This window comes from Ammodytes marinus (genome assembly GCF_949987685.1).
Source record: "Ammodytes marinus genome assembly, chromosome: 8".
Taxonomy (NCBI): Eukaryota; Metazoa; Chordata; class Actinopteri; order Uranoscopiformes; family Ammodytidae; genus Ammodytes; species Ammodytes marinus.
Window position 1 is genome coordinate 27237724 of NC_137212.1, and position 27853 is coordinate 27265576.

At 40.9% G+C, this 27853-nt stretch overlaps 1 protein-coding gene across 1 annotated transcript; it reads left to right on the forward strand.

Moving 5' to 3' along the window:
• Window positions 1–1111: 1111 nt before the first annotated feature.
• Window positions 1112–27599, forward strand: myo7ba (myosin VIIBa; the record flags this gene model as incomplete). Its single annotated transcript, XM_080032871.1, has 45 exons — window positions 1112–1129; window positions 1242–1343; window positions 1436–1588; window positions 2717–2901; window positions 3537–3658; window positions 3779–3921; window positions 4023–4136; window positions 4251–4404; window positions 4621–4697; window positions 4787–4906; window positions 5576–5715; window positions 6023–6233; window positions 6326–6461; window positions 6563–6729; window positions 7115–7255; window positions 7361–7519; window positions 7632–7724; window positions 7981–8075; window positions 8189–8273; window positions 8380–8598; window positions 8949–9329; window positions 9963–10082; window positions 10742–10941; window positions 11589–11715; window positions 11802–11921; window positions 12444–12617; window positions 14703–14930; window positions 15721–15888; window positions 16325–16442; window positions 18413–18539; window positions 19165–19331; window positions 19800–19981; window positions 20423–20544; window positions 20653–20826; window positions 21426–21629; window positions 22101–22256; window positions 23358–23463; window positions 23587–23700; window positions 24211–24298; window positions 24469–24575; window positions 24874–25059; window positions 26024–26140; window positions 26366–26449; window positions 26602–26721; window positions 26829–27599. 45 exons carry the CDS (start codon window positions 1112–1114, stop codon window positions 26895–26897), a joined length of 6393 nt encoding a protein of 2130 aa, XP_079888997.1. The 3' UTR covers window positions 26898–27599.
• Window positions 27600–27853: the final 254 nt, after the last annotated feature.

Consider the following 27853-nt stretch of genomic DNA (forward strand, 5'->3'; position numbering starts at 1 on the left):
TTACATGTATGGTATACAGTAAGTGGTAAGGTCACTTCTCCTGCTTTATCTGCTGTTTACAACATGATTGCATTGAAGCACAGCACAACGCTTTGGCAGTATTTGACCTGTGACGTTTGTGTGTATCAGGAGAAGTGAGTAACTGTCATTTATGTAATCTACTTTCGCCTATGAGCATGGATCCTGACACTTTTTCTGTCGCCATAGAATACTGTTTTGTCTGGAGTATATCTTACAATATTCCAAAAGTGTTTCAATGTCTTTTAACCAACAAAATGTATTTTTGGTAACGTTAGTGGATTTAGTTTTACATATATATATTTAATAGAGTTATTATGTTTAGTTTTCAGCAATTGGCAACTACTGTAGGCTTGTCTCTACATGTCAACCATTGTTTGCCAAGCTTGAGTTTTCAGGAGACTGATCTCTACACGTTTAAACTGATTTTCTTTTAATCCTGTCATATTGAGAACTGATATGTAACAGCAAATGTTCAGGTGCTGTGATAAGAACAATTGAAGTTGACACTGTGTATTGATGGTAAGTTTGTGCACTGAGTATGTTGGTGGTAATTAGTGACACTGGGTGGCTCTAACCCTTATTTCAGGATCAAAGTCAAAAGGCCATAAATAGGTGTTTGCTGGGAAAACTCCCCGCTTCCTGCTTCACAGTCACTCGGGTAAAAGTTCCCTCCACAGCAGCAGCAGACTATTAGGGGCTCCCACCATAGACAAGGATTCTCAGGTAAGACCTTACACTATTCACTCATAAAATCTGTCTTTGCCTGTGTGTTTTTGACAGTCTGATGTTTCCTTTGTGATCTCTGGAAAAAGGCTCAATACAAAACCCTAAATAGCAGTAAATACTATAATGTCTGGAGGGTGGAAGTTATCGATAGGCGAGGATTATATCATTTTTGTCCATTCATAAAGGGGAAAATGTTTAAATTATAGCTTGCATTAAAACCTCCCATGAAAAACACACTATGTAGACCTGACTGATAATACTATGTCTCTTGACTAGCAGGTATTCGTTAGTTCTAATTACTGTCACTGGATTTTGAATAAAGGTCATGTTTGTTTCTCCTTTAGACTTAATCCATGTTTGTGCCATGACGCATTTAAGTAAGGTAAGAATGTAATAGATACACCATTCTAAAATTCACATGGGGAGGGGCACTCTAGTTGTTCAGTGTGGCACTCCAGTTGCCTTAATACAACATCTGCTTTCCCCTGAACTAGGGGGATTATGTCTGGGTGGACTCCAGTGTCGGGGTGCCCATCGGGGCCCAGGTCAAGGTGACGGACACTGGGCAGCTTCAGTTGATCGACGATGAGGGAAAGGTACAAGAGTTTGCTTTTCAATCAGGTCCAAGGAAAACGAGTGTATAAAGCCTTCTATATGTGGTCAACCCTTTCATGTTATACACATACAGGAGCATAAGATCAACAAGAAGACCCAGGGCACCATCCGACCCATGCACCCCACCTCAGTGGAGGGTGTGGATGACATGATAAGGCTGGGTGATCTCAACGAGGCAGGGCTCCTCAGGAACCTCCTGGTGCGACACAAAGAAGGAGCCATCTATGTAGGTTTGCTTTGTGAGCCGCCTAGTTTTATGATGTCTATAACCTGCCGTGGAAACGCTTACTCGTCCTTGTCTCCCTATTGCTGTCAATGTCTTTCAATCTCAGACTTTGCCCCGTGCTTTATTTATCACAGTGCTGTTTGTCTCCATAGAGACCAATGAGCCTCTGTTGAAAAGAGAACGTCCCAGTGTTTCTCTGCCACTTGCCACAAGGCTCAACAGTGTGTGCGCAATTATGAATCAGGCCATTTTGTTGTATAGAAATTATGCTGCTAGATTATGCTGCACAATTTAATAAGGCTGATAGACACATTATAAAGTGTATTCATTAAAGGTGGAGGGAGCTATTTTGGAGAATACCTGTCCATACTGTGTGTGTGCTGAAAACATAATCCAGTGTTGATACTCTACATTCTGTAAACTGGCATGTAGCTAGCTACAGTAGGCCCCCTTTGTTTACATACCCTTTGTTTACATACCAGTTTACAGAGCCTAGGCTGTGTATTACACATTATAAAGTATATTCCAGCGCACATGGATCTGACATTAAGGACAGGAAGGATCTTGAGGAGATATTCACTGATTTTGACAAAAAAAAACAAGCATTGTCCAGAATCGCTGGCTCCACCTCTAACACAGCTTTTTCATGCATATTATTTTCTATCCATGACTTTTTCTAAATCCAATATTTCATATTCATAACATCTATATCATGCATTGTAGCCATGCAAGGGGTCCTTGGGGTCACTGGCTTGATGATGTGCTTACAACATAACAACTTGTTTATGTTCACACACACACACACACACACATACACTTGTCAGCTGTGCTACTGTGTGATGGTTAACGTCCCTCTCCGTCTTGATGTTGTGCTTACACCATAACAACTTGTTTATGCACACACACACACACACACATACACACACACACACACATACACTTGTCAGCTGTGCTACTGTGTGATGATGGCTAACGTCCCTCTCTGTTTTGATGACCATAACAACTTGTTTATTCACACACACACATACACACACACACACACACACACACACACAGACAAACACAGATAAAGACACTTGTCAGCTGTGCTACTGTGTGATGATGGTTAACGTCCCTCTCTGTTTAAAGACATACACAGGCTCCATTCTGGTGGCAGTCAACCCTTACCAGCTGCTGCCCATCTACACCACTGACTATGTGCACATGTACACAGACCGGCGGCTGGGTGAACTGCCGCCTCACGTCTTTGCCATCGCAGACAGCTGCTTCTTCAACATGCGCCGCAACCAGAAGAACCAGTGCTGTGTCATCAGGTGTGCTACTGTCTAGTTACTGGAGGCTCAGGCTGATTAAAGATAGTCATTTAGACTAGCTCAAACTATTTGATTGATTGAAAAAAAAAATTGCAACAGTGTCCAGTTATATACATATGATACAAGTAATTACAGTGTGTGCAAGTAATAGTTTAATAGACAGCATTGAAGAGCTGAAATGATTAGTCAACAAATCAGTAGTTGACAGAAAATTAAAGGTGTAGTTAGCGATGCTGGAGAAAGCTGGTTGTCAAAAACACTTTTTGTGTTAATACACAGCCTAGGTTCATGTTGCAAGCTATCCCTTTGTTTACATACCAGTTTACAGAGGCTAGGCTGTGTATTAAAATCTGAATTTATTTAGGCACACACACAGTACGGACAGGTAGCTCAAAGTTCACAAAGTAGTATGGCATTAAGTGTGTGCTCTGATAATAAACTCAATATATTATGTGATGTGGACTAAACAAGACATTTGAATGTGCCCCCTTTGCACAGGGGACTTGTATTTTGTTAACATTTATATTCCATGCCATGGTCAATACCATGGCATGGTATTGACCAAACACTTAATAATTCATTACAAAAAAAAACCCTTCTCTGCCCATGCTTACTTCTTTGTTTTCCCCCATCAGTGGAGAGTCAGGAGCAGGGAAAACTGAGAGCACTAAACTCATGCTGCAGTTCCTGGCTGCAGTGAGCGGCCAGCACTCCTGGCTGGAGCAGCAGATTCTGGAAGCAAACCCCATCCTGGAAGGTATTAGCCCAACACCAGCGTAATGTGATAAGACCGCAAGTAGTCATAATCAACTGAATCCCCCCTTTTATTTATTTATTTTTATTTATTCTTTTGGTAAAATGCACTTTCCCTCCCCAGCCTTTGGTAATGCCAAAACCATTCGCAACGATAACTCCAGCCGTTTTGGGAAGTACATTGACATCTTCTTCACCAAGGGCGGGGCCATTGAAGGGGCGCGCATCGAGCAGTACCTGCTGGAGAAGTCACGAGTCTGTCGCCAGGTGGGGAAGATTGGTTCAGGCTGAAAATCTAGCAGAATAAGAGACATGATACAAGAGTGAAATGTTCTCGTGCTTACAAAAATATGCGCTTTGACGTGCAGGCGCCTGAGGAAAGAAACTACCACATCTTTTACTACATGCTGATGGGCATGACCGCCGAACAGAAGAAGATGCTTTCCCTTGGGACCGCTGCGGAGTACAAGTGTCTTACAATGGTATTTAAAAATGTTTGGACAAAAATAAACCCCTGCTGTCTTTATTGGTGTATTTTGTGAGTGTGAATCTACAGATAATCAGACCTAAAGCCTGTGATCATATCCTGACTGTAGGGTAGCTGCACCAGCTGTGAGGGCCGCGATGATGTGAAGGAATACGCCCACTTCCGCTCGGCTCTGAAGATCCTCATGTTCACAGAGAACGACTCGTGGGAGATCTCCAAGCTGCTCGCTGCCATCCTTCACCTGGGCAACCTGGACTTTAAGAGTGAGCACTGTGTACTGTAGATACTAGACTTGTATATGAAAACTAGAAATACCGCCCAATGGTGAAAGGACAGTGTGTGTGGGGGGGGGGAGGCAATGCTTTCATCTTCATGCTTTCATTCATCTTTGAACTAGTGAACATTTGGGCCAAGTTTGAAGTTTGCAAAATCCCTCACTAGTTTAAACCAGTGAACATATTCTTCTTGCATCATTTCAGGCACCATAGTGGATAACCTGGAGGGCTGTGACATCCCCACATCTTCCCATTTCAAAATGGCCAGCAAACTCTTGGAGGTATGTGCCGGTTCATTTTTCACCAATGCATATTAAAGGACTGGAGATGACCTGGGAGTGTGACTGTGTCTGTTCCCCGTTAACCTCAGGTGGCTCCCAATGCTCTGGAGAAGAGTCTGACTCAGCGCTCCTTCATGACGGCCAGGGAGAGTGTGACCAAACCCCTGACCTCTGCCCAGGCTGCGGGCGGCAGAGACGCCTTTGTCAAAGTAACATCAGTCACACTTCATCCCACTTTTTTTGAAGCCACAACATATCATAACATCATATCATAATCATTGAATCAGTGAGGATGTAAGCACCACAAGCATGCGCTAGATCTTTAGGACAGCAGGCGATGGGTGTCGTAAAAACACTACCACTTTTTATCATAAAAGGGAGCACTAGAATCAACCAAAAAAGAAAGTTCCTTGTAGTCACTTTAAGGAGTCATACGCTCAAAAGGTTGGGAAACTTTGACCTAAGTCAACATTCAATGCTTAAGCATTAGGCCCAGAAATGCTTCGGGCTTTCTATTCAGGGTAAAACATACTAAGAAGAACACTTTACCAGAGTTATGAGGGTTAGTGAATTTTGTTTGCAACATACTAGTATATTGATATGTTAGCATTAAGCTGAGTAAGCATTCAGGCCTATAGTATAGCACAGGTTAACAAAGTATACATTCCGCTTTTGTAAGGGAGCCCAAGACAGCGGCTTACAAACTAAAAGTCTGGAAATTAATAAATCTTGACTAAATATGGGCTAAAAATAGTGGTGAAAGTTAACAATGGGGTGTCTTTGTCCGAACATTCGCATCTCTTTGTGCTGTTTTGGTCATACGAGTGTGCCATGAATACGTAACAAGTAACCCATTCTCTGTATTATTATTTGTCCAGGCTCTTTATGGAAGACTTTTCCTCTGGGTCGTGGACAAAATCAACACTACCATTCACAAGCCACCTGAGGATCCCGAAGAGGTCCGACAGTCCATAGGCCTGCTCGACATCTTTGGCTTTGAGAACTTCAACAAAAACAGGTGTGTGTTATTCACAACAGCACCTCCTGTCAGCTCCTACCGCCACTGTTCTTGAACAAAAAGAATACACTGGGGCGCTCCGGTGGCGTAGTGGATAGAGCGTGTACCATATTGGCTCCGGCCTTCGTTGCAGTGGTCGCGGGTTCAAATCTGACCCGTGGACCTTTACCTTTTTGTGGACCTTTTTCAACTCTGTACTATCTAATAAAGCTTGAAAATGCCAAAAAATAATCTTAAAAAAAAAAAAATACACTGACACGTCAACTAAAATCCCTCCACGTTTGGGTCTGTTTGAACCTGTTTGTAGCTTCGAGCAGCTGTGCATCAACTTTGCCAATGAGCAGTTGCAGCAGTTTTTCGTCCGGCACGTCTTCAAGCTGGAGCAGGACGAGTACGCCCGCGAGAACATCGTGTGGAAGCGCATCGACTACAAAGACAACCAGGGCACGCTGGATGTGTTGGCCAGCAAACCTCTCAACATGTTGGCACTCATTGACGAGGAGAGCAGCTTCCCTAAGGTCTGGGTATCCTCCTTCTATACAAATCTGTTGTGGTAAACAAAGCAAAAACTAATTGTAACTTTGACTTCTTTTTCTGGTGGATTTTTCAGGGCACGGACACCACCTTGCTCCAAAAGTTGAATCAGGTGCACGGGAAAGGGGGCATCTATATTCCCCCCAAGAACAACTACGAGACCCAGTTTGCAATCCAACATTTTGCTGGAGAAGTCAACTATGACTCAAAAGGTACTTTTTAAACTTTTTAGATAAAGCTTTAAAGCAGCTGGTCGTATCCCAGTCCTCTGTGATGTGCAGTTAGTTCTCATTGTGTCTGTCTGTGTTTTGAGGTTTCCTGGAGAAGAACCGTGACGCCCTGAGCTCAGATCTGATCCAGCTGGTGGAGACCTCGGCCAATAAGCTGCTCAAAGCAACCTTTCATAACGACCTGTCCTCCAGCACCATCAAGACCATCAACCCTAGGCTGGTCATCACCACGGCTAGCAGCAGCCTCCGGGTTAGTGCAGCGTTATGAGCTCCAATCAGCTGGAAAATAACAACAACAAAAAACACAATTGGTTGTAATACAAGGTCACATAGTAGTATGCTCATTTTTAGGTTGAAAATTGTAATTTGTGTTTCTATGAGAAATTTGTTTTCATGCTGTAGAGCCCAACAACTTTTTTTTCGTACAGTGTTATTGCTTCATCTCCTCTTTTCAGCCTCTGTCTGAAATGCTCCGTTTTAGAGCCTGTCTCTTTAAGCCCCACCTTTCAAAAAGCCCAGTCTGCTTCTGATTGGCCAGACCCATGTGGCTGTGCAGGCAGAGCCCACCAGCTCATTATGGCGGACAGCTGGTTAGATTCAGGGGTATTCACGTGACATCTGTTTGTGTCTGACAGCAAGCGGCTGATGGCAAGAAACGTGTGCCCACTCTGACCGGACAGTTCCGTCTGTCTCTGGACTCCCTGATGAAGACACTGACTGTGTGCCAGCCCTACTTCATACGCTGCATCAAACCCAATGACTTCAAGATGCCCATGGTGAGGAGGAGGAACGCTGCAATGGACTCACTGAAAAAGAAGCAAACATTAATCAATTGGAATTAGGTGAAGGTTAATCACATCCCATCCCTTTGTGTGTCTCAGCTGTTTGACAGGGAACTGTGCATCCGTCAGCTGCGCTACTCTGGCATGATGGAGACTATCAGGATCCGTAAATCGGGGTATCCTGTGCGCTACACATTTGAGGAGTTCATAGGGCGCTACCGTGTCCTTCTGAAATCCTCCCTCTGTGATCCCAAAAAGGTAAGGCTGTGCTTCTGATGGCCCCTCTTTAACCGTGACATCCTTTTCCTCGCACCGTTTTTCTCATCTGCTCTCGCTGTTTCTGTCCGGTGATTATTTCTCGCCCTAACAGGAAAGTAAAGAGAAATGCTGTGAAAGCATTTGTCGAACCGTGCTGTCAGGAAAGGGCGACTGGAAGACAGGCAAGACAAAGATATTCCTCAAGGTGCTGCCCTTTCATTGTGATGGATAATACAGTAAATCATTGAACTATTATAAGACAACCAGATGCCTTAATGTGAACTTCAACCACTGCTGAATACCTAATGTTGTTGACATGTTACTTCCACTGATTTTGTACCATTAAAATAATAGACGTCATCTCTGTACCTCGATAGGTATACAGTCATTAGTTATTTTCCCAATGAGCTTTTTTCATAGGCTAGATACATTGGAGACTAATATTTGTATATTTCTGTCAGGACTTCCATGACACCATGCTGGAGCTGGAGCGAATGAAAGAGCTGCACGACAAAGCTCTTCTGATCCAGAACGTCATGAGAGGCTACAAATACAGGTATGGGACGAAAAAGCTTTAAATGTTAAGCACTTTGTAACAGTCTTAAGAAAGGGTGCTATACAAATAAATGTATTGTTAAACTGTATGATTCCTGCCCCCTTTTTCTAAAGGAAAAACTTCCTGAGGAAAAGGGCAGGCGCTCTGGTCATTCAGAAACACTGGAGGGGATACAGAGGCAGAAAGCTGTTCAAAGTGGTGAGTCACTGTTTCATAACCTCAGTATATAGCAAAGTGAAAAAAATACTTTGCCGCCGGACACGCGCACAGCCAACTCCTTCCATTGTGTTTTTTCTACCTGTAGGCCCAGCTGGGCTTCGCCAGACTGCAGGCCCAGGTTCGCTCTCGCCAGCTCCACTTCCAGTACAAGAAGCAGCGGGAGGCGGCCATCTTGCTACAGGCCAGAGTCAGAGGATGTCTGGCCAGGAAGGACTGGAAACGCAAGAGAGACGCTGTCATCCTCCTGCAGTTTCACACCAGGCGAGTGCTGGCCAGAAAAGCCCTCCAGAAGATCGAAAGAGATGTAAGTTTGTCATGTGAGAGAAGAACTACGAAGAACACTTTGTGGGTGACATTTGTATAAGAAGGTTTAAAATGCAGCTGCCTTTGTCTAACATAGTCCACATCAGATGAACTCTAGTGCCGCTTCAACCACCATGTTCCAAATGAGTCAAACTTCTTTCAACAATTTCTTTAATGTTTACCCATTAAGTTCAGCTTATTGTTTTCAATATTTGAATACAATACATATTTTGATATAACATATCATTTTAATCTTCTTTGTTCTTAGCCACTGCTTTGAATGGTCGTTTGGGTTGCATTTATAATAAGTCGGTTTGCAGGCAGTTCATTTTTCTGTTGTGTTCTTTTCAGATGTTCCTCTCTGCTAAGGAGAAGGAGGAGGAGCGCCGGGCCCAGCTGAAGAAGCAGAGACACTTGGAGGAGGTGCTGAGGCAGAAGACGGAGATGGAGGCCAAAGCCCAGCTGGAGTCCATCAGCCACCAGGAGATGGTGGACGAGATGTTTGACTTCCTGCCCAGCATGGTGGAGGGCGGCAGGAGGTCTGTCCTGGAGGAGATAGACATCGACGAGCTGCCCATGGAGGAGCTTCCCAAAGAGGAATACGATGACCTGGACGAGTACCCCTTCTCCAAGTTTGCCTCCATGTACTTCCAGGGGGCGGCCTCCCCCACACACGTCCGCCAGAGGCTACGGCAGCCGCTGCTCTACCACGAAGACCAAGGAGACGCCACGGTGCTTCTCTTATTAAACCCTCTCTTTAATTCATCAGTTTCACTTGTTCTTAAAATGGTGTTTTTGTTTGTAGGGATTAAAGGAGTCGGCGATTCTTGAGAACGCTTGTTGTCAAAATCACTTTTAGTCAAAATCAGTTAATATCGCCTCACGATCCCACTACCTGTCCATACTGTGTGTGTGCGCTTAAAATAAAATCTGGTGTTAATGCACAGCCTAGGCTCTGAAAACTGGTATGTCAACAAAGGTGGCCCTGCATAGCGATTAACATGCCCGTTTACAGAGCCTAGGATGTGTATTAGAACCGGATTCCTTTGTCACAGCACACACACAGTACGGACAGGTAGTGGATTTTAAGGAGATATTTTTGGCTCCTTTTTTACCCCTAAGGTTACATCAGAGGGTTGAGTGTGTGTGTGTGTTTGTGTGTCACATAACTTATCCAAAACGTATATTTACCCCCATATTTGAGGGCTGTTTGCATGCACGGGCCTCCCATTCCTTTACATAGAGGAGGTGCACTTTTTGAATTCCCCCACCCCCCACCCATGTGCACACCACTGTGAATATCAAAGAATATCATTGTTTTTTTTCATTTACTTAGCCTGGTGTTTCTGTGATTCTTCCCCCCAGGCCTCTCTCACTGTGTGGTGGGTCATCCTGAGGTTCATGGGAGACCTCCCCGAGCCAAAGAAGCAGGTCCAGGTCAGAGGAGCCTCCACACAGGACTGGTCTGGATCAGGTCTGGATCAGGTAAACAGCCTCACAGAGCAAGGACCTTGTGAATCTGGCATATTGCCTCATTTTGATAATAACACAGTAGTGCTAGTGGTATTGTTATAATTGCACATATGCTATGGTTATGTACATGATTGATTATTATATATTTAGTTATGTTGATGTATTGGGTGTATTTAGTGTTTGGATATATTGTAATATTGTCCAAAAGTATACTATAAAAATGTGTTATATTATGTTTTTACATAGTGATATGTGGCATATACATATGAATGGATTATACAGTATGATGTATAATTATATGGTAATATTGTGATGTATGATATGTGGTATATACAGGTATAATAAGTGTAATGTATGGTATATAATATTATAAAAAGCCAAACTATATTAAATCATTTATGGAACTTACAGAACTTTTTTGGTTTAATGTTTTGTTAAATCAGGTCTTGCAACAGTCTTTTGTTTTTGTGTTGATATTTAAATGAAATATTAAAAGGGTAAATATATTAAGTGTCTGCTCCGGCCTACACCTTGTGGCCGACGTTCTATTGAACCACCTATGATGTATGTACTCTGCTATCATGGATCACATACTTACTTTCTTATTTTGTAGATCAATGTGAATTTATCATTCATCATTTATTCTAAAAAATCATGTCTGCTTGTTATAGAGGGGGCTAAGGAATACAAAAGAAGGAAAGGCTTCCGCGGCACAGTCCAGAAACAAAAAATCTTCCGCCGTACAAGAAAATGAAAAATCCACTCCAGGTGATGTGACCATGGGAGAAGGCCCCACACTGGACCGACCGCTCACTTCTCTGGAAAAACTGCACATCATCGTTGGATACGCCATCGTCAGACGTGACCTGAGGTAACACAAGCTTGATTTACAGTAAGACGAGACACGACAGGCATAAACAATGTTTGCACTGATCAATTTAGAGATGTTTGGCTATTTTGCTTCCATAACATGTCTTCTTTCATACTTGTTTAAACAAAAGGTCCAAAATTTACATCTAGGTGTATATTACACTGAACCTTCTCTGTTTGCGTCTGTGGTTTTCTCCTATACAACCATCTTTAACGGCCATTATCTCAACATCAGTTTTTTTTGTAAATACTCTGAACCAAAACTCTTAACTTCTAAAACACTTACATCAACTAACCTTTCCATGATTATACATGGAATATATATATATATATGTACATATGTACATAGTATTTTTACACTTAAAAGTTGTACAAATTTATTCATTTTTTGGCTATAACCAACATCTAGATTTTTGTTTTTAAAAAGAGATGCATATTAAAGTTTAATTAGTTAGATAATGCCAAATGTATCTAACATTTCTGAAAAAACGTATACAAAATATAATTGAATTAATGTGAGTAACCAACTGGACAGGTTCATGATGACATCTATATAACTATAAGATACATTTTTCACCATATTCACATACATCCTCATACATCTTTTTTTTTCTCTACTAATACAACATCTGCCTGTGTTGAATGCAGGGATGAGATTTACTGTCAGATCTGCAAGCAGCTTCAGGATAACAACAATCGCAACAGCTACTTCCGCGGTTGGATCCTGCTGTCTCTGTGTCTGGGCATTTTCCCTCCCAGTGAGCACTTCATAAAGGTTAGTAGTAGTACAATGGGTTTACTTGTCTCTGTCCATCTCATGAACGGTGTGCAGTATGCTGGCCTATCTCATTCTCTCTACAGTATCTGCAGAGTTTCATCCGCTCTGCTCCGGTGGGCTTCACGTCTTACTGCTCTGAGAGGCTGAGACGCACCGGGATCAACGGAGTGAGAGGAGAGCCTCCCGCCTGGCTGGAGCTGCAGGTACTCACACACTGACACGGAGGATGCTCCTGCAAAGATTCACTATTGATTTATATGAATGTGTAGCGTCCCTGTAGGAAGAAATTAATAATACACAAAGGTCCACTGATAACCAGAAACCAGGATTTTCTTTTAAAATATATATATATGACATTTTGTGGTTTCATTTGTCTATGTTTTGAGATTTTCTGAAAGCACCCAGTTAAAAGGAAAAAGTGTCCTTGTCATTTGTAATAATCCACAGACGTCACGGACTGTTTCTTTGGTACACACCATAGATAGTAAATAATACAGTAGTACGCACCTGTTGATTGGGGGGTTTCTGGATCATCCAGAGTGCAGGGAATTGTTTTAAAGAAAAGACATGTCATTTTTCCTATGCTGCGAACAATAGATATAACTCCAAACCCGATTAAACCCACAATGCCTGTTCAGTATGTCTAAATACAACCAGGGTCAGGGGAGAAGTGCTATTCTTTTGTATGAGGTAACTGGCCTTTTTTTCTTTATGTACTTTGACAGGCAACCAAGACCAAGAAGCCCATGGTTGTGTCTGTGTCTCTGATGGACGGACGCTCCATCAACCTGCCTGTGGACTCAGCCTCCACCTCCAGAGAGATCTGCCTGCTCCTCTCCAACACGGTCAAACTCAAAGACACCTTTGGCTTCTCTCTCTATGTCGCACTGTATGAAAAGGTACTAAGCATTGCATGAAAAGGTACTGGGCATTACTACCCACTCAGTACATGTACTGCTTTTGTACAGTTACTGTAGATGCTGACTGCAGTGTTTCCCCTAGAATCTTTTTTAGGCCCGGTGGTAAGAGCTGATAAAGAGTATGTGCGCCGCGTGCGTACCAAATTTCTAGAAGAAATTGACCAAAACTAACCCCATTTGGGATGAGCCTCTTTTGACAGCGCGTTAAAAATGAGGACATAGGGTTATGCTTTCACATTCAGTACATTTGTACATGTGGTGTTTCTCACAGGATTTTTAGATCCTGCTGGGTGAGAATGGACCTTCTGGGGTCTGGGGGCATGCCCCTGCAGAAGAAAACCTTATCATTTTTAAAGTTAAATGCATCAATCTGGTGCACTTTGAGAGGTGAAATCTGTTTAATTATGTGCTCTGTAAACAGCTGTCATATGTCCTGCCTATAACTATTTTCTGTAATAATTTGGAGACACAAGCCATGTAAACTATTCAAGAAAAACACGTGGATTTCAATAAAAAAACAATAAACACTAAGATCTAATATAGACAGCCCCTGTCTAGTAGGCTACTTTCTGGAAAAATCTGAATCACCTCACCTTGAAGCTAGCCTATTGATTTTTTTTTAATGCAAATAGCCTTGTTGAAAATAAATGAATTAACATAGGCTACACATCATGATTAGCCTATCAACATGTGTGCTACATAAGGCAAATTCCCTATTCCGACCATTATATTTCATCTAGCCTATTTCTCAATTTAATACATAAAAATAAAGTAGCATTGAAAATACAAAGAAATAGGGCTACAATAGCCAGCTGTTTTCAAGATAACTTAACAGTTAAAACAATAAGTAAATTAATATGTCCCTTGAAAATAAATGAATGCTTTTCTGAGAATGTCAAAGGCAGTAGCAGTGTGGCACTTCTGTAAACTTACTGAAACGTGTGCATGCCGTTTTTTTCTACGCCGTCTCTGCTGTTGATACAGATTGGGTGTGTTGCCACGGCGACGTAGCGATTTTAACTTTCCAAGTTTTTCTCAGCACTTTTTCCTGTTCAACGTCCCTGTTACTGAGTCCTTAATATCTCCATAGAGCAGGCGCTGGTTTTATTTTTGCCACTGGTTTTATTTTTGCCACTAGTTCAGCATTTGCTTGCTAGTCATGCTCCTGCTCATTGGCTTCCGTATTTAACAAATGCGCACCGAATGCACACACGCATCGCGCCCGCCGTGAGCAAACAGACACACACACATGCAGACACACAGATCAGCTGATGGGATGATCAAACGAGAGGTCGTAAAGACAGGCGCACACGAGGGGTAGACCGACAGTGCCGCGCAGACGCTCGCAAATGATTATTATGGAATCAATGAGAAATGTATTAAAAAAAAAAAAAAAAAAAAAAATTAAGTCAGGCTGTTGGCCTGGCGGGGGGTCCCGTTGGCCTGGCGGGGCCGCCAGGCCTGTATAATGGTAGGGGAAACACTGGATCTATTTTGGATGTCTTGTGGCCTCAAAAACACCCCACAATTTAATATTCTACCTTCTTCTCTTTTTTCAAACAATATATTTATTCCTCTTTTAAACAACATGGTTTTAAGACTAGAATTAACTTACACGAACGTACAAATAACAAAGGCAATAACGAGACAGAGGGAACAAAACAACGAGACAACAGTAAACAGAGAATTTGTAAATGAAATAATCAACAGTTGGGCAGGAGCAACATTATCTCAGACGGTACACATGGTCACATTCATTTACCGTCTTTTTAATAAAAACTGAAATCTCTTCATAAAATAGTCCAGTTTAGCCAAAAACATACACCGCATTGCACTCACAAAGCTCAGTACAGAGCCAATAAAAAATAAAAATAAAAATTAATAAAATGCAATGCAGACTCAGCCAACTCTTGAATTTAACAGATAACTACAGTAGGTCACTGAGCTTTTTCTACATACTTGTAAAGATTCCAAGTCTGTGCCCCATTTTTTCCTTTTATTTGAACATGAGGACTATTTAAGCAGCAGTGTATGTTTGACATGTTGACCTGTGTGTCCTTTAAGGTGTGGGCTCTGGGCAGCGGGCGGGAGCACGTGATGGATGCCATCTCCCAGTGTGAGCAGGAGGTGAAGAGGACAGGGGGACAGGAGCAACACGCTCCCTGGAGACTCTTCTTCCGTAAGGAGATCTTCACCCCCTGGCACGTCTGTACTGAGGACAAGATCAGCACACACCTCATCTACAAGCAGCTCATCCACGGCCTCAAGTTTGGAGAGTACCAGAGTAAAAAGGTGGGCTATCATTCAATAATAATAATAATATATTCAATTTATATAGAGCTTTTCTCGCACTCAAAGCGCTTTACTTAGGAGCACAACAGTAAACAAACAAAAGGAAAATGTGGGTTGGGTTTCAGAGAGTTGCAACGTTCCCGCAAAACTGGTAAAAAAAAATGCCTCTTCAAAAATAAGTTAAAAAAAAAACAAGCAATACAAGGTGTATTTAAAATATGCCAATTGTGCTAGTGTAAATTCACTAGGTAAGATTTCTTGAAATAAGATGAAATATTTAAGCCTTTCAATATTGAAGAGATCTTGAAATTAGTTTTTTTTAAACTAATTTTGATGTATATTTGTAGTATTAGTATTAGGATGTGTTATGTTTCATATTAAGCTTGTAATGCTCAGAAGCAGTATTCTTCCCCTGACTTGTCCATGTCATTCCCTTCATTTCAGGTCTAATTGAACTTATTTAAAACATTAGTGCTACCGTTCTGGGTTTAAGATAATCACTTGCTTGGAGTCAGACCACTAAGTGATATTTTATCATTTTAGGATGAGAAATATGTTGAATTTATATAGAAATACTTATATGGAGCATTTGTTACCAGTAATAGGAAGAGCTTTTGTTAACCTCATTTTCAATTCAAACTTACAAGTCTATATATGTCACTGAGATGTTGCTTATATGAAGTGTCACACTTTATACATTTTGACTTTCTATTAGACCAAAACACTTGGTAGGATTTTGTGATTTTTTTGCAGTGCAGGAATTAAACATGTTTTTTCCCTCCTCTCACAGGAGGATGACTTTGTTCAGCTTGCTGCCAAACATTTATACATCCAGCGTGGCTCAGACAGCAGTCCAGACAATGTGAAGGTAGCTGTTCAGGAATGTATCAACAACTCTCTGCTGGAGGCCAAGCCAGAGACCAAGTGGGTGCAGCTGGTCAGCACTGCACACGCTCAGGTCAGTCCCAGTCACCACGCATCAGAAGGGAAAAAAAAGCCCCACAATGAATATGATTAGATTGAAATGTTTGTCTATTCTTTTCTCTCTCTCTCTCTCTCTCTCTCTCTCTCTCTCTCTCTCTCTCTCTCTCTCTCTCTCTGTAAGTATTTGTAAACAAACTCACTTCCTTTTATGGTGTGTTGAATGTAATTAACTGCCAACATTCACCGCGTCGAAATGCCCCCGTTCCAATTTTTTACATTTCTAGTTTGAGAAAATGCTTAACAGCGATTGAGGATTTAGAACCAACAGACAATGATACACACCGGTACCCAAAGACATAGCGCTGCATTTATTTTCCTCTGCACATTACTTCGCACACGAGAACTAAACAACTTCAAGTATGTCCAAAAATTGGAGGGTGTGTTTGTATATATATATTTTTTTTTACCAGGGTCCATATTTGACTTCAAGACAGAAGACAGAGTCAGTGAAGGCAGAGATGGTGGACTACGCCAGAGAGAAGTGGCCCATGCTCTTCTCCAGATTCTTTGAAGTTGTCAAACTGTCAGGTAGGCATCTGTTGGCAAAGAATCTTTCTACTTACTTTTTTTATTAAGTATGTTTAACCCTCCTGGTATCCTCACATTGACATGGTTTGTGCTTGGGATTAATTTGATCCCAGCTATTTAAACCACCAGAAAATGATCATTATCAAATCTGTTAATGTGTCTGATACTGTTTTTTTTTGGCGACTACCTAAATAGCCTTTTAAATTAAACACCCACACACCTCCTTATACTGTACATCCAGAATACTTATTATGTAACTACATAAAAATATTTTGACCTAAAATTGTTAATAGAGACTTTTTTTGTGTTTTTAAAGAAAACAATCAAAGATGATATTCATTTAAAACATATTATCCTGTTGATTTTAAGTGTCCAGTTGTCCCCATTAAATGGGGAGTTATTTAAATAGGTCATTTAATATGAAGCAACAACAAAAAAAAGTCTGACGTTTAGTTTAAAATGTTAAACATTGAATGAGGTCAAATTGACCCCAAGGATGATAAGAGGGTTAAATAATCTATGGTTCGACAAATCATTTCTTAAATGTTGAATATGTAAAGTTTGCAGAAACAGCACAGCACATTAAAACATGTATCACACAGACATTTCTATACTTTTCTCTGGAATATAGAGACAAACACATTTAGTGTTTCATCAGTGGCTCAGTGCAGTGTTTTATTAACCAGCCCCCTTTGAGAAAGGAATAAGCTGTTGCTGCCTTTCATATCTACAGCTCAGGAAAAAATTAAGAGACCAGTCTAGATTTTTCTTAAATCTTCATCTCTACATTATTTGATTTAAATAATTTAATTAATGACAATATTTTTGGGGGGAATTTGGTAGAAATGTTGTCAGTAGTTTATATTATAAAACCAAAGTGTTCATTTTACTCAAACATATGCCTATAAATAATAAAACGAGAGACACTGAACATCTGGAGTGGTCTCTTAATTTTTTCCAGAGCTGTATGTCAGAATGGAGTACACAACAGGGCTATTAATAAATCACTGTTGAGCTGTGGTTGAGACTCACACAAAGTAGTTGATTTAAAGAGTGAATCAATGGGCCAGCAACAACAACTCCTCCTTCCATGGATTTCAGATTTACTGCCATTTACGATCAATGGGAACGACCTCTGACTCACTGAGTTAGTAATTGCACAACATACTCTTATGATAAAAGTCATGTTACGAGGCCTAACACAACACCACTCCTTAATATAACTCTAATTGAGCTTCCAACTGGACAGTTTACAGCTGTCCCTGAAGGGTTGGGTTGACCATCAAACAATATTTCATTTTTTCTTCCATCCACACCGTGTGCACATTTCCCATACAACCTTATCTTATCGTTCTTTTATTGTAGAAAATAAACTGTCCTTGTGTCTAGCTGCTCCAGTGGGAGGGGTTTCCTCTTTTTGTGTTTGTTTTGTGGGCATATAACTACACTATATCCTTCCATTGTACACACTAATCGATCAAATAAATGATGAACTAGTTGTGAAAATATGAGTTAGCTGCAGCAATAAAGTGAAAGCTCCTTATATCTGGGTTGATGATAGGGGCCTTGTGTATTTTGGAGCCAAAATTCTCAACATGAATCATTATTTACTTGGCTTGTTCTTTCAATGGGTATTTACATCTGTACATATTGCATATACATATTTTTATTATATTTAACATTATTCTATTACATGTAAAATATCCTATTTCACTACAGTTATTATTCTTATTGTTATATACAGTACAGTATTGCAGTACAAACAGTATTCTATTTCTTCATTTCATTTGGTTTTATTTAGCATTCTAAATTGACTTTATATGTATTCACCTTAACTATACACTTTTTATCGGCACTGTTTCCTTGCACTACTATTGTGTTTATTTGTGTCTCAGGTGTTGCTCTCTTCACATGTGTTTTATCTTCTTTTATATTTTTCTATATTTTCTTGAATCTTGAATCTATGTCAGGTCCTGCGCTGCCCAAAAACAAGTTCATCGTGGCGGTGAATTGGAGCGGTATCACCTTCCTGGATGAGAGAGAGAAGAGGCTGCTGGAGCTCTCCTTCCCCGAGGTCACTGGAGTCAACACCATACGGTAGGGACAGAGTTAGGAGGGGAGGAAGCAACAGTCTTAGTGTGTGGCAGGTTTACTAAAACACTATGGTAAGCCGTTTATTTAATGTCCAAACTTGACCATCCGGAATTAAAGGTGCATATATCAACAACATCATTTTGACTACCGTAGTCGTTAATAATGACAGTATAGAGTAATCTGTCATTTAAATTTGAACCAGTCAAAACGGGATTACAGATATCAATATTACATATATTGTCATTCACACCTAGGCTAAATCGCATCACTTTTGACCATTCATGTGTATGGTGGTTTCCAGTTACAGAATTGAAAATGATGGATATCTGCAACAAATTGAAGACTTACCATAATTCCAGTTTGAGATATATATATATAATGTATATACTGTAATTGAGGGGGAATTGTAGATATCCTGAAGACTAAAACCAAGATGGCGTTGAATGTGTTGTGATTGGAATAATGTGTGTATTTTTTTTTTACTATGTTTTTTTTTTTATGTTTTTTTAATGTTTTTCCAAGGATTGTGTGGGGTGGGTGGGGGTTGTGATTGTTTGCGTGTTTAAAAATTCAAAAAATTCAATATGTGTGTGGAATGTTTTGTGACTGTGTCTGGATGCCCACCCAGGGAGGGTAAAGCGTCTGGCCAGGCGGTGAGTCTCCACACACTGAAGGGAGACTTCACTCTGAGCGGAGGCACGGCGGGCGACATGGCCGAGCTGGTCACCATGTTCCTCAGTGGACTGACAGAGAGATCCCAGTACGCTGTGACCCTGAAAGAGGCCAACAGGCTAGGTCAGTGTGAACCCACTTCTCCTTTGGTCTTTTTTCGTTATAGCTGAGTTTTTACAGTAATTTTTTTCCCCTGCTAATCGCTAACTGGATTTCTGAGCCATCCTTGGATAATAAATAGTAATAATGAGTCTTTATTTATGTAGCATCCTTTGTACATAAAATGTAAAGAGTTCTTTACACACACAAAATAAAGATAATACAATACAAGCTCCATAGAATAAAAATGCGCAAAGCAAAACACACAAAAGCAAAGGCAAAAAATAGTAATTAAAAAAAATTAATTAATCAAAGCATAAAACAAATGTATAAGAAACAACAAGCATAAAGTGAATAAAGGGTGAAATTAAATACAAGCAAGAGCATAGAAATACATTGCTGTTTTTATTTGTAAAAAAACAAAAAAAAACAGATGCTGCTTCACCATACTTGTTTGCAGTTGATGTGAATAGGTCCATTGTCTCTCCACAGACGACCCCACGTTCCTCAGCTTCAAGAAGGGAGAGCTGATCATCATAATCAAAGACGAGGAGTTTGCTCAGCAGCGCGGCTGGATCAAGGGCCAGAGTGAGAGCAGTAGAAAGACAGGAGCCGTCCCCGTGGAGGCCATCGTCATCCTGCCCACGCTCACCAAACCCACCGCCCAGGTCATGGTAGGTACTGCTCAAAGACACTCTTATGAGAGGAGTAATCCTGCCCCATATTCTTCTTAAAAACGTGCGGAAAATGCATTTTTTAAGACCTGTTGTTGATAGCACTTTCTGATTATGAAAATTGAGGCTTTACCCGAAATCTGTTCTGTAAAAAACTTTGGACAGTAATATGTTGTAGAAATTGAAAATAAAGATTTTAACTCTGGCGCTAACCAACATCTAGATTATTGTTTTTAAAGAGGTAACATTTGACTCCCAATTAGTCAGATATTGTCAAATTAGCATATTTATTCAAACATTTCGGAAAAAACATGATACAAAAAACATGTTAGTAATCGACTGGCAAAAGTTTTATGATGATTCAGTATCCAGAAGTTGCCAAATTGACCCTATTCACCTGCATTCTCTCCTTAAATACAATGCATGTTTCTGTTATTTCAGAGCCTCCTCAACCTGTCCCCTAACCAGAGGAAGGACATCATACAGGCAAACCAGAAGGAGACGGGAACAGTGGAGAGGGTAGCTCCGGCCACGCTGAAAGAATTCTCCCTGGAGTACTTCAGGTACCATCACACACCTTCCACTTTACTCTATTCTGCATGTGTACTAAATGCTCCCCTGAACAGTACTGAAGTAAAGGGATGCCTGTCTGTTGTCCCTGGCTCCTACAGGCAGCCCACTAAGGATGTCAACCGCCAGGTCATGTCCAGGAACGCTGCTCCTGAGAGGCTGTGGGTCAACTCCAGAGAACCAATCAGACAGCCCCTCCTCAAGAAACTGCTGGCCAACTCCGAGCTCAGCCACAAAGCCTGCCTGGCCTTCACTGATATCCTTAACACACACATGTATATTCATAAAAGTAGTATTAGTTACTATGGTTTTTTTTTAATGTATATGAGTGTACCTTTTTAGCAAGGGAGTTAAACGCATGACTTTACTGTTTACCTGTTTCAGGGGTGGTTTAGTTTTTCTAGTAGCTGGAGCTAATGTTCCTTGATGCACATGGTGAGACAGTATGTGAGCCCGACGTTAGGTGACAATTCCTAGGTGAAGTTGCTACAGTTACTATGTTAATCATGTTTTTACCTATCATTGGGCCCTCTCATCAGTCTACTGAGCCCTACTACAGGTAACACCATTCCGTGACCCTATATAGCACAGCTTTGCATCGCTTGCTTAATCCGGCCTTGCAAAGTATTCACAGTACATTGTATCAGCCAGGGTAAACAAATGAATAAAGCATAGATGGCTAGCCTGGGTTGAGCCATCTAACATGCTAAGCTAACGAGCGTTGTATCCATCAATGGCAGAATGCAGCCCCCCTGCCCCTCCAAACAATACGCCTCCCTCAGCTACCTAATCTTAGCAAGCAATTAAGACAACAATTCTATCTATAGCATCACCAGCATACAACTTTGGGCAAATCTTTCCCTTTTTTTTCCAGAGTTAATGATAGCAGCATGTTTTTTTTTCTTCTCCTTGACTGCTTTGTACCCATCCTGAAATACATGGGAGATTACCCCACCAAGCAGATGCAGAGCCCTCTAGAGCTCACAGACCAGATCTTTGCCATCGCCACGAAGTACGAGGCGCTCAGGGATGAGATCTACTGTCAGATCATGAAGCAGATGACCAACAATAACAACCGGTACACATCGCTTATTTCACTATGTAGCCTTACTGAAGCTGTTCATAGAGCGGTTCTAGGGGGAAAGAGAGGTTTAAAATGGCAGTGATATAGCATTTTCATTGGTCGGTATGATCAAGAAGTATTTGCCATTTTCCACTGTTGCTCATGTTTGAAATAAATACACCTTTCTTTTTCTCAATTTCTTCGGTAATATTTATATTTAAGATAATATAATGATAAAACGGCAGTTGCTCAAAGGGAACAGCCCCTTCTGTCACAGTAAGAGTATTGATGTTAATTGAGTTTTATTCTGAGGTTCCAGCCTTTCCAAAAAAAAAAAAAATCAAGAAGGTGGAACTGAAATGTAATCACATGTTTCATTGTATAAGAATGGCTTTGAATTTGAATACAAACCAAGATTCCCATTTTGTGGCATGCTGCATAAAGTCTCTTACATCTTGTGTCTGTGTTATTTTGTCCCTGACCCAGGTTCAGTGTGGAGCAGGGCTGGCAGCTGCTGTGGCTGTGCTGTGGCCTGTTCCCTCCCAGTCAGTCTCTTCTCAAACACGCTCAGAGGTTTGTGGAGTCGCGGCGCAGAGAGCCACTGGCCACCGACTGCCTGCGCCGGCTGCAGAGCGCGCTGAGGTGAGTGTTGGAACCTTGCCTTCTCTCTGTGTTTCATACAAGGGTGTACCAGATGAAGAGGGCCACTCCTGACTCCTTCCTGATTTCATAACAACACTCTTGAGGGTGTGTGTGAACAGTGACAGAGTATTTGACATAGCAGCTCATGTTGCTCTTACAAAATGACAGGGCAGATGCAACACATTTCTGACAGGACATGACACCACGACTGGTTTAAGTGAGACAAGGAAATGTCAAGCGAGACACTGGCAGGAGAATACAGTATAAGTATACTGTAGGTAAAACTACTATTTCATCATGAAACTTTGATGCTTGATTTCAAATATGCAATTATGGCAATATCTAACTAATTACAGGTCAATTTGCACAACTTTAAAATAAAATAAAAAATCTAGATATTGGATAGCGCCAGACTTAAAATCCTTCATTTTTGCAACGTATTAGTGTCTAAAGATTTTGAATACAGTCTTCTTTTATTTCATAAATAATACATTTTTCTGCATGTTTTTAAAGGTGAAGTAAGCGGTTTATTTATGTTAATATAAGTGTTAAATCGCTTTATTCATACAGTGATCACTTACATAATGTGCACGTTTCATAAAGGCCAATCTCTCAGTCAGCTGCTCTGCATGTAATCGGCAAATAAACTTAATGGAGGATCCCGAAATTTATATCCAATCACAAGAGAGAACGCTACAAACCGAAACCGTCTCACTGCCGGTGCATGCCAGAGCAACAGATGGGTGAATGTTTATGCGCCTACAATGGCGGAGCAGGTAAAAATCCTTCCCAATGTCTGTTTTGATGGTTTTTATCATGTTTTATCACACTTAAAAACCAGGGAAAAGCGCTATATAAGTGGAGTCCATTTACCATTTACATTAAGTAAAACTGAATGTTACTCAACAAAAAGCTCAAAGATCTTTGCTGAGTAAGTTGATGCGTGATGTTGCATTCTGGTTTGCCCATTACAGTGATGGAGTGTGTGCTCTTTTCTTTATCTGCACTGATTAAGAGTGACTGACTTAAGAGTCCAAATGATTAAAAAGAAACATTAAGTAAAAAAAATCTTGAGACTAATCATTTTCTGCCCTGGTGTAGGATGGATCCCAGGAAGCTCCCGCCACACCAGGTGGAGGTGGAGGCCATCCAGCAGAACAGCACCAAGATCTTCCACAAGATCATCTTCCCCAACGACACAGAGGAGGTACCAACCATAGATAGTACATACACCAACACAGAGCTCTAGTGTGGAGAAAGTTGCAGGAAAAAAAAAATCCAGGTCCATATGCTGTATTCTTCCAGTTAACACCATATCATCCCTCTTCAGGTGTTTGAGGTGGCAACAAGCACCAGGATCAGGGATCTCACCCAGAACATCGCCAACAAGCTCAGGCTGTCTTCAGCCGACGGCTTCAGCATCTTTGTCAAAGCACACGACAAGGTTTGTATGACATTTCTCATCCTCCAGCATTACCTCAGGTATAATCTATGAGTAAGTGTGTGTTATACTGGTGTGAGGCACGACGTAGAGGCGAACCAGTCGGACGCAAAAAACGGAGTGCTTTATAACCATATAATGCAAACCTACAAGTTGATTATCCCGCGTATACCATAGTCAACAATATGGAATTAATCATTTATATCACAGCTGCTTTAACAGATACACATAATTGCTATGCCTCTGATTGTTGGAGGCCAGAGGCATTATGTCTGCTGGTTGTCCGTCTGTCTGTCCGTCCTAACCATTCTTGTGAGCGCAGTATCTCATCAACGCTGTGAGGGATTTTATTCAAATAAGCACATATGTCCACTCTGACTTAAGGATGAACTGATAAGATTTTGGAGGTCAAGATTTTTTGTCAAATTTGGCAGGAACTCACCCTTTGATTAGATCAATTATTTATCACGCTTCTTCCATGTCAACATCTTGTTAATGTGTGTTTTTTTTTAGCTTCTCAGTCTGAATGACTCGGACTACTTCTTCGATAGTCTGAGACAAATCACCGACTGGTCCATGAAAGCCAAGAGGAGCAAAGATGGTAAATAAAGAGATCTGAACGGAGCATCAACCCAACTTTTCATGGTTCTTTGTATTAACCTATAAAAAACTCGATGTATGTGTGCTTGTGCTTGCTTGTGTGTGTGTGCGTGCTTGTGTGTGTATGTGCGTATGGTTGTATACGTGTGTGTGTGTGTGTGTGTTGTGCAGGTGGACCAGTCAACGTATCCTACACTGTGTTCTTCATGAGGAAGTTGTGGTTCAACGTGATCCCAGGCAGAGACACAGAGGCCGATCTTATCTTCCATTTCCATCAGGTACATTTGAATGTTGCACATCGGCCACTATCAAATGTTCCATGCTGATTAGAATTACACATGTTATGAAAGACAGAACTTTCCATTAAGCATAATCCTACCTGACATATAGACATGAGATAGTATCACAAGTTCCAGACTGGTCAGGCCGGTTTCATTAGAGCCAACAGGACTGTTACAAATTGAAGAAGTTATTCCCGAATGAACAATGTTTGTCAGTAGCAACTTGGTTTAAATGTAAAACTTGTGGCCTAAATTTGTAGGTAGCTTTTTTCAAATGATCTTTCCTATCTTCCAGGAGCTACCCAAGTACCTGAGAGGCTATCATGTATGCACCAAAGAGGAAATGGTCCACATTGCGGGTCTGCTCTTCAAAATAAAGGTCGGCGATGACAAGAATCAGTTGTTCATGATTCCGAAGATGCAGAAAGAGCTGGTGCCCGCGGACCAACTGAAGGCCATGTCAGAAAATGAGTGGAAGAAGGTACGAGGGGCTTCCTGTTCCCTGATTTCAACTCGAGTCCCTTTATCCATTGCTGAACAGATAAGGCTGCTGTTACACCAACGCATTAGTTCCTCAGTAAATCCTTCGTAGGAATCTGAACAGCCATGCTAGCGGCTCAGGGAGGCTGTACTTATGTAATGTACACCAAGGTCTTTGTTAAGAGTTTTAACATCTTAAAGCACCTGTAAACCCAAATCCACAAAATCCCTTGGAACTATGTCATTTGGGGAGTTAGTTACATGATAGTAAAGTATCTGAATAGAGTTAGGCATATTTAGCATTCCAAATGAAAGATTTAAGACACATTTAAGTTTGATAAACTTTACTGTCTCATCTAAATTCTGTTTAGATGAGGCGGGCTATGCTCTGGTTCTTATTACACAATAAGACCATGCAAAACCATTTCTTAAAACAGCTGGGCACTGTAGTTTTTGGCAAACATTAGTCAAACTAGAGTAAATAGTGCATGTGTTGGTGACTATATTTAGCTGTGGCATAAGCATGTTGTATTTGAGATCATGTCAAAATAAAGTACAATGCACACGTTTAGTGAAAAGACAGACGAGTGAAACAATGTGTCTCATTGTGTTTTTATATAGTTGTTAGCAACAGTGGAGCTCTATGGCAGAGCGATGTGATATATCAAATGGACAAAAGGCACTTTTAAGAATCAATGTATTCTTTGTTTGGCTTTTTATTGGCTCTGACAATAAGAAAGGCATAAAATATAATCAGCCTTAAATTTTAAATTGCTCATGTGAACAATAGCGCCATTATTATGCCATTCCTTTGATCTCTATATCCGTCCTCTAAGAATATTGCCTGAAGGCTGTATGGGGGCGTTGGCAAATCATTAACCTCATTAAAAGCAGTGAAAATACTTCTCCAAAACAGGAGGGTTGTCTCATACTGTGATATGTACATTTATTTTTTCAATTTTCAGAATATTGTTGCCTCTTACAACAAACAAGCCAGTGTGACTGTTGAAGAAGCCAAGGTGGCCTTCCTGAAGGCTGTGTACCGCTGGCCGACGTTCGGCTGTGCTTTCTTTGAAGTGAAGGTAAGAGCTGCAGAGAAAACAGCTCAGACGCTGCTCTATCCTGCAATCAATCTGTAGTCCGTATGGTCAGGCTGGTGGCTTATCTATCTGATGCTGATGTGTCTCATAGTCCCTCACACACTCTGTTACCATGGTGCCCTAAACACATGTCTGCAGAAAGCATCTTCTCAGGACTACAGTGGAGCAAAATCCCTCTCATTTGCATTTTATGACTTCCTTTTCCAGCAAACATCGGAGCCAAGTTTCCCAGATATTGTGCGCATAGCCATCAGCAAACAAGGACTCACCATCTTCCACCCCAAAACCAAGGTAGAGAAACACAAACAGAAAAAAATCACCATCATTAAACTCTGGTACTGCTAATGAGCTGTGCAGCATCCCCGTCAAAGAAATACATTAACATAATTCACTTAAACCTCTTTGCTCCTATTTTGATTGAACATTTCTTTTATCTTGTAAAGGAGGTGCTGGCAAATCACCCATTCAACCGCATAGCTAACTGGTGCAGTGGAAGCACCTACTTCCACATGACCATTGGCAATTTAGTCAAGGGCAGCAAATTCCTGTGTGAAACCTCACTGGTAAGATCCATCATTAGACACCTGTTCTTAATGTGATGAAGTGTCAGTGAGTTGAAGTTAGTCCTTTTTCATTTCCTCTCTTAACCCTGGTGTCTTCTCTCATCAAGGGCTACAAGATGGATGATCTTATAACCTCCTATGTCAACATGTACCTCAGAGAGAGGAGAAGGAACTAGAGCCTCCACGTCTGAGCCTCCGTGACACAACTAGTGCCGGTAGCTTTCCCATTGTAAACACCAACACACGCAAGGAGGCACAACAGGAAATAGATCTGTTTTTTGAAAGTCGAATCAACATTATTTGTGCTATGTGGGAAAAAAGAAATACATTTGATTTATTGCATGAGAGAAAGTTGTTGGTTTCTCCCATTTTATTTAAAGCTAAAGTTTCATGGGAATGTATACAAGTCACATAATCCTAAATCAACAAGCAGCAATACAAATACTGTGCACACATTTTCTCCAGGCCTTACTACATGAGGAGAAAATAGCGTAATATATGTTTCATGATCCACAACAAAAAAAAGCCAGCTTGACAATTGGTCCCAGCTGGGTCCAAACTTGCTCTACATTTACATCTCTGATCCAAAAATGTTGGCCCTTCAGGTGACCAACTCATCGGTCTGGTCATTCAGCGTCTTCATAAGGAATTTCAAATTGGAAAAAGGCATTTTCTTTCTCCCATATTTCATCCACATCTGGTGAAGGCAATGTCACATTCAAATGCACATTGTTTGACATTTCTTTTCGAGTTTGGTTTTAATTTGTTTGAGGACAGAGAAATACATTTCACAAATCATCATACACAATTTTAAACCTTGTGTTTATTTGTGGATCTTGAAACACATAAATGTGTCACTTATATCGAGACTAATTCCTCCATATAAATGTATGCTCTGCTTAAAAACATTAAAGGTGCCATATGGAGTTTTCTTAAAGTAAAAAAAAAAATTCTATTATATACAACAGGGATGTTGGAGGCATTTTCTTCCCCATAAAACCCCTGAAAATCAATGTTTTTGAAAATGTTTCCTAGCTTGCAGCTAGCACATGGCTATGCTACGAACATAACAAAACAGGGATCCACTATACAACACATTGCTCCGTTGTGCTAATAGTGTTCCACAGAGTAA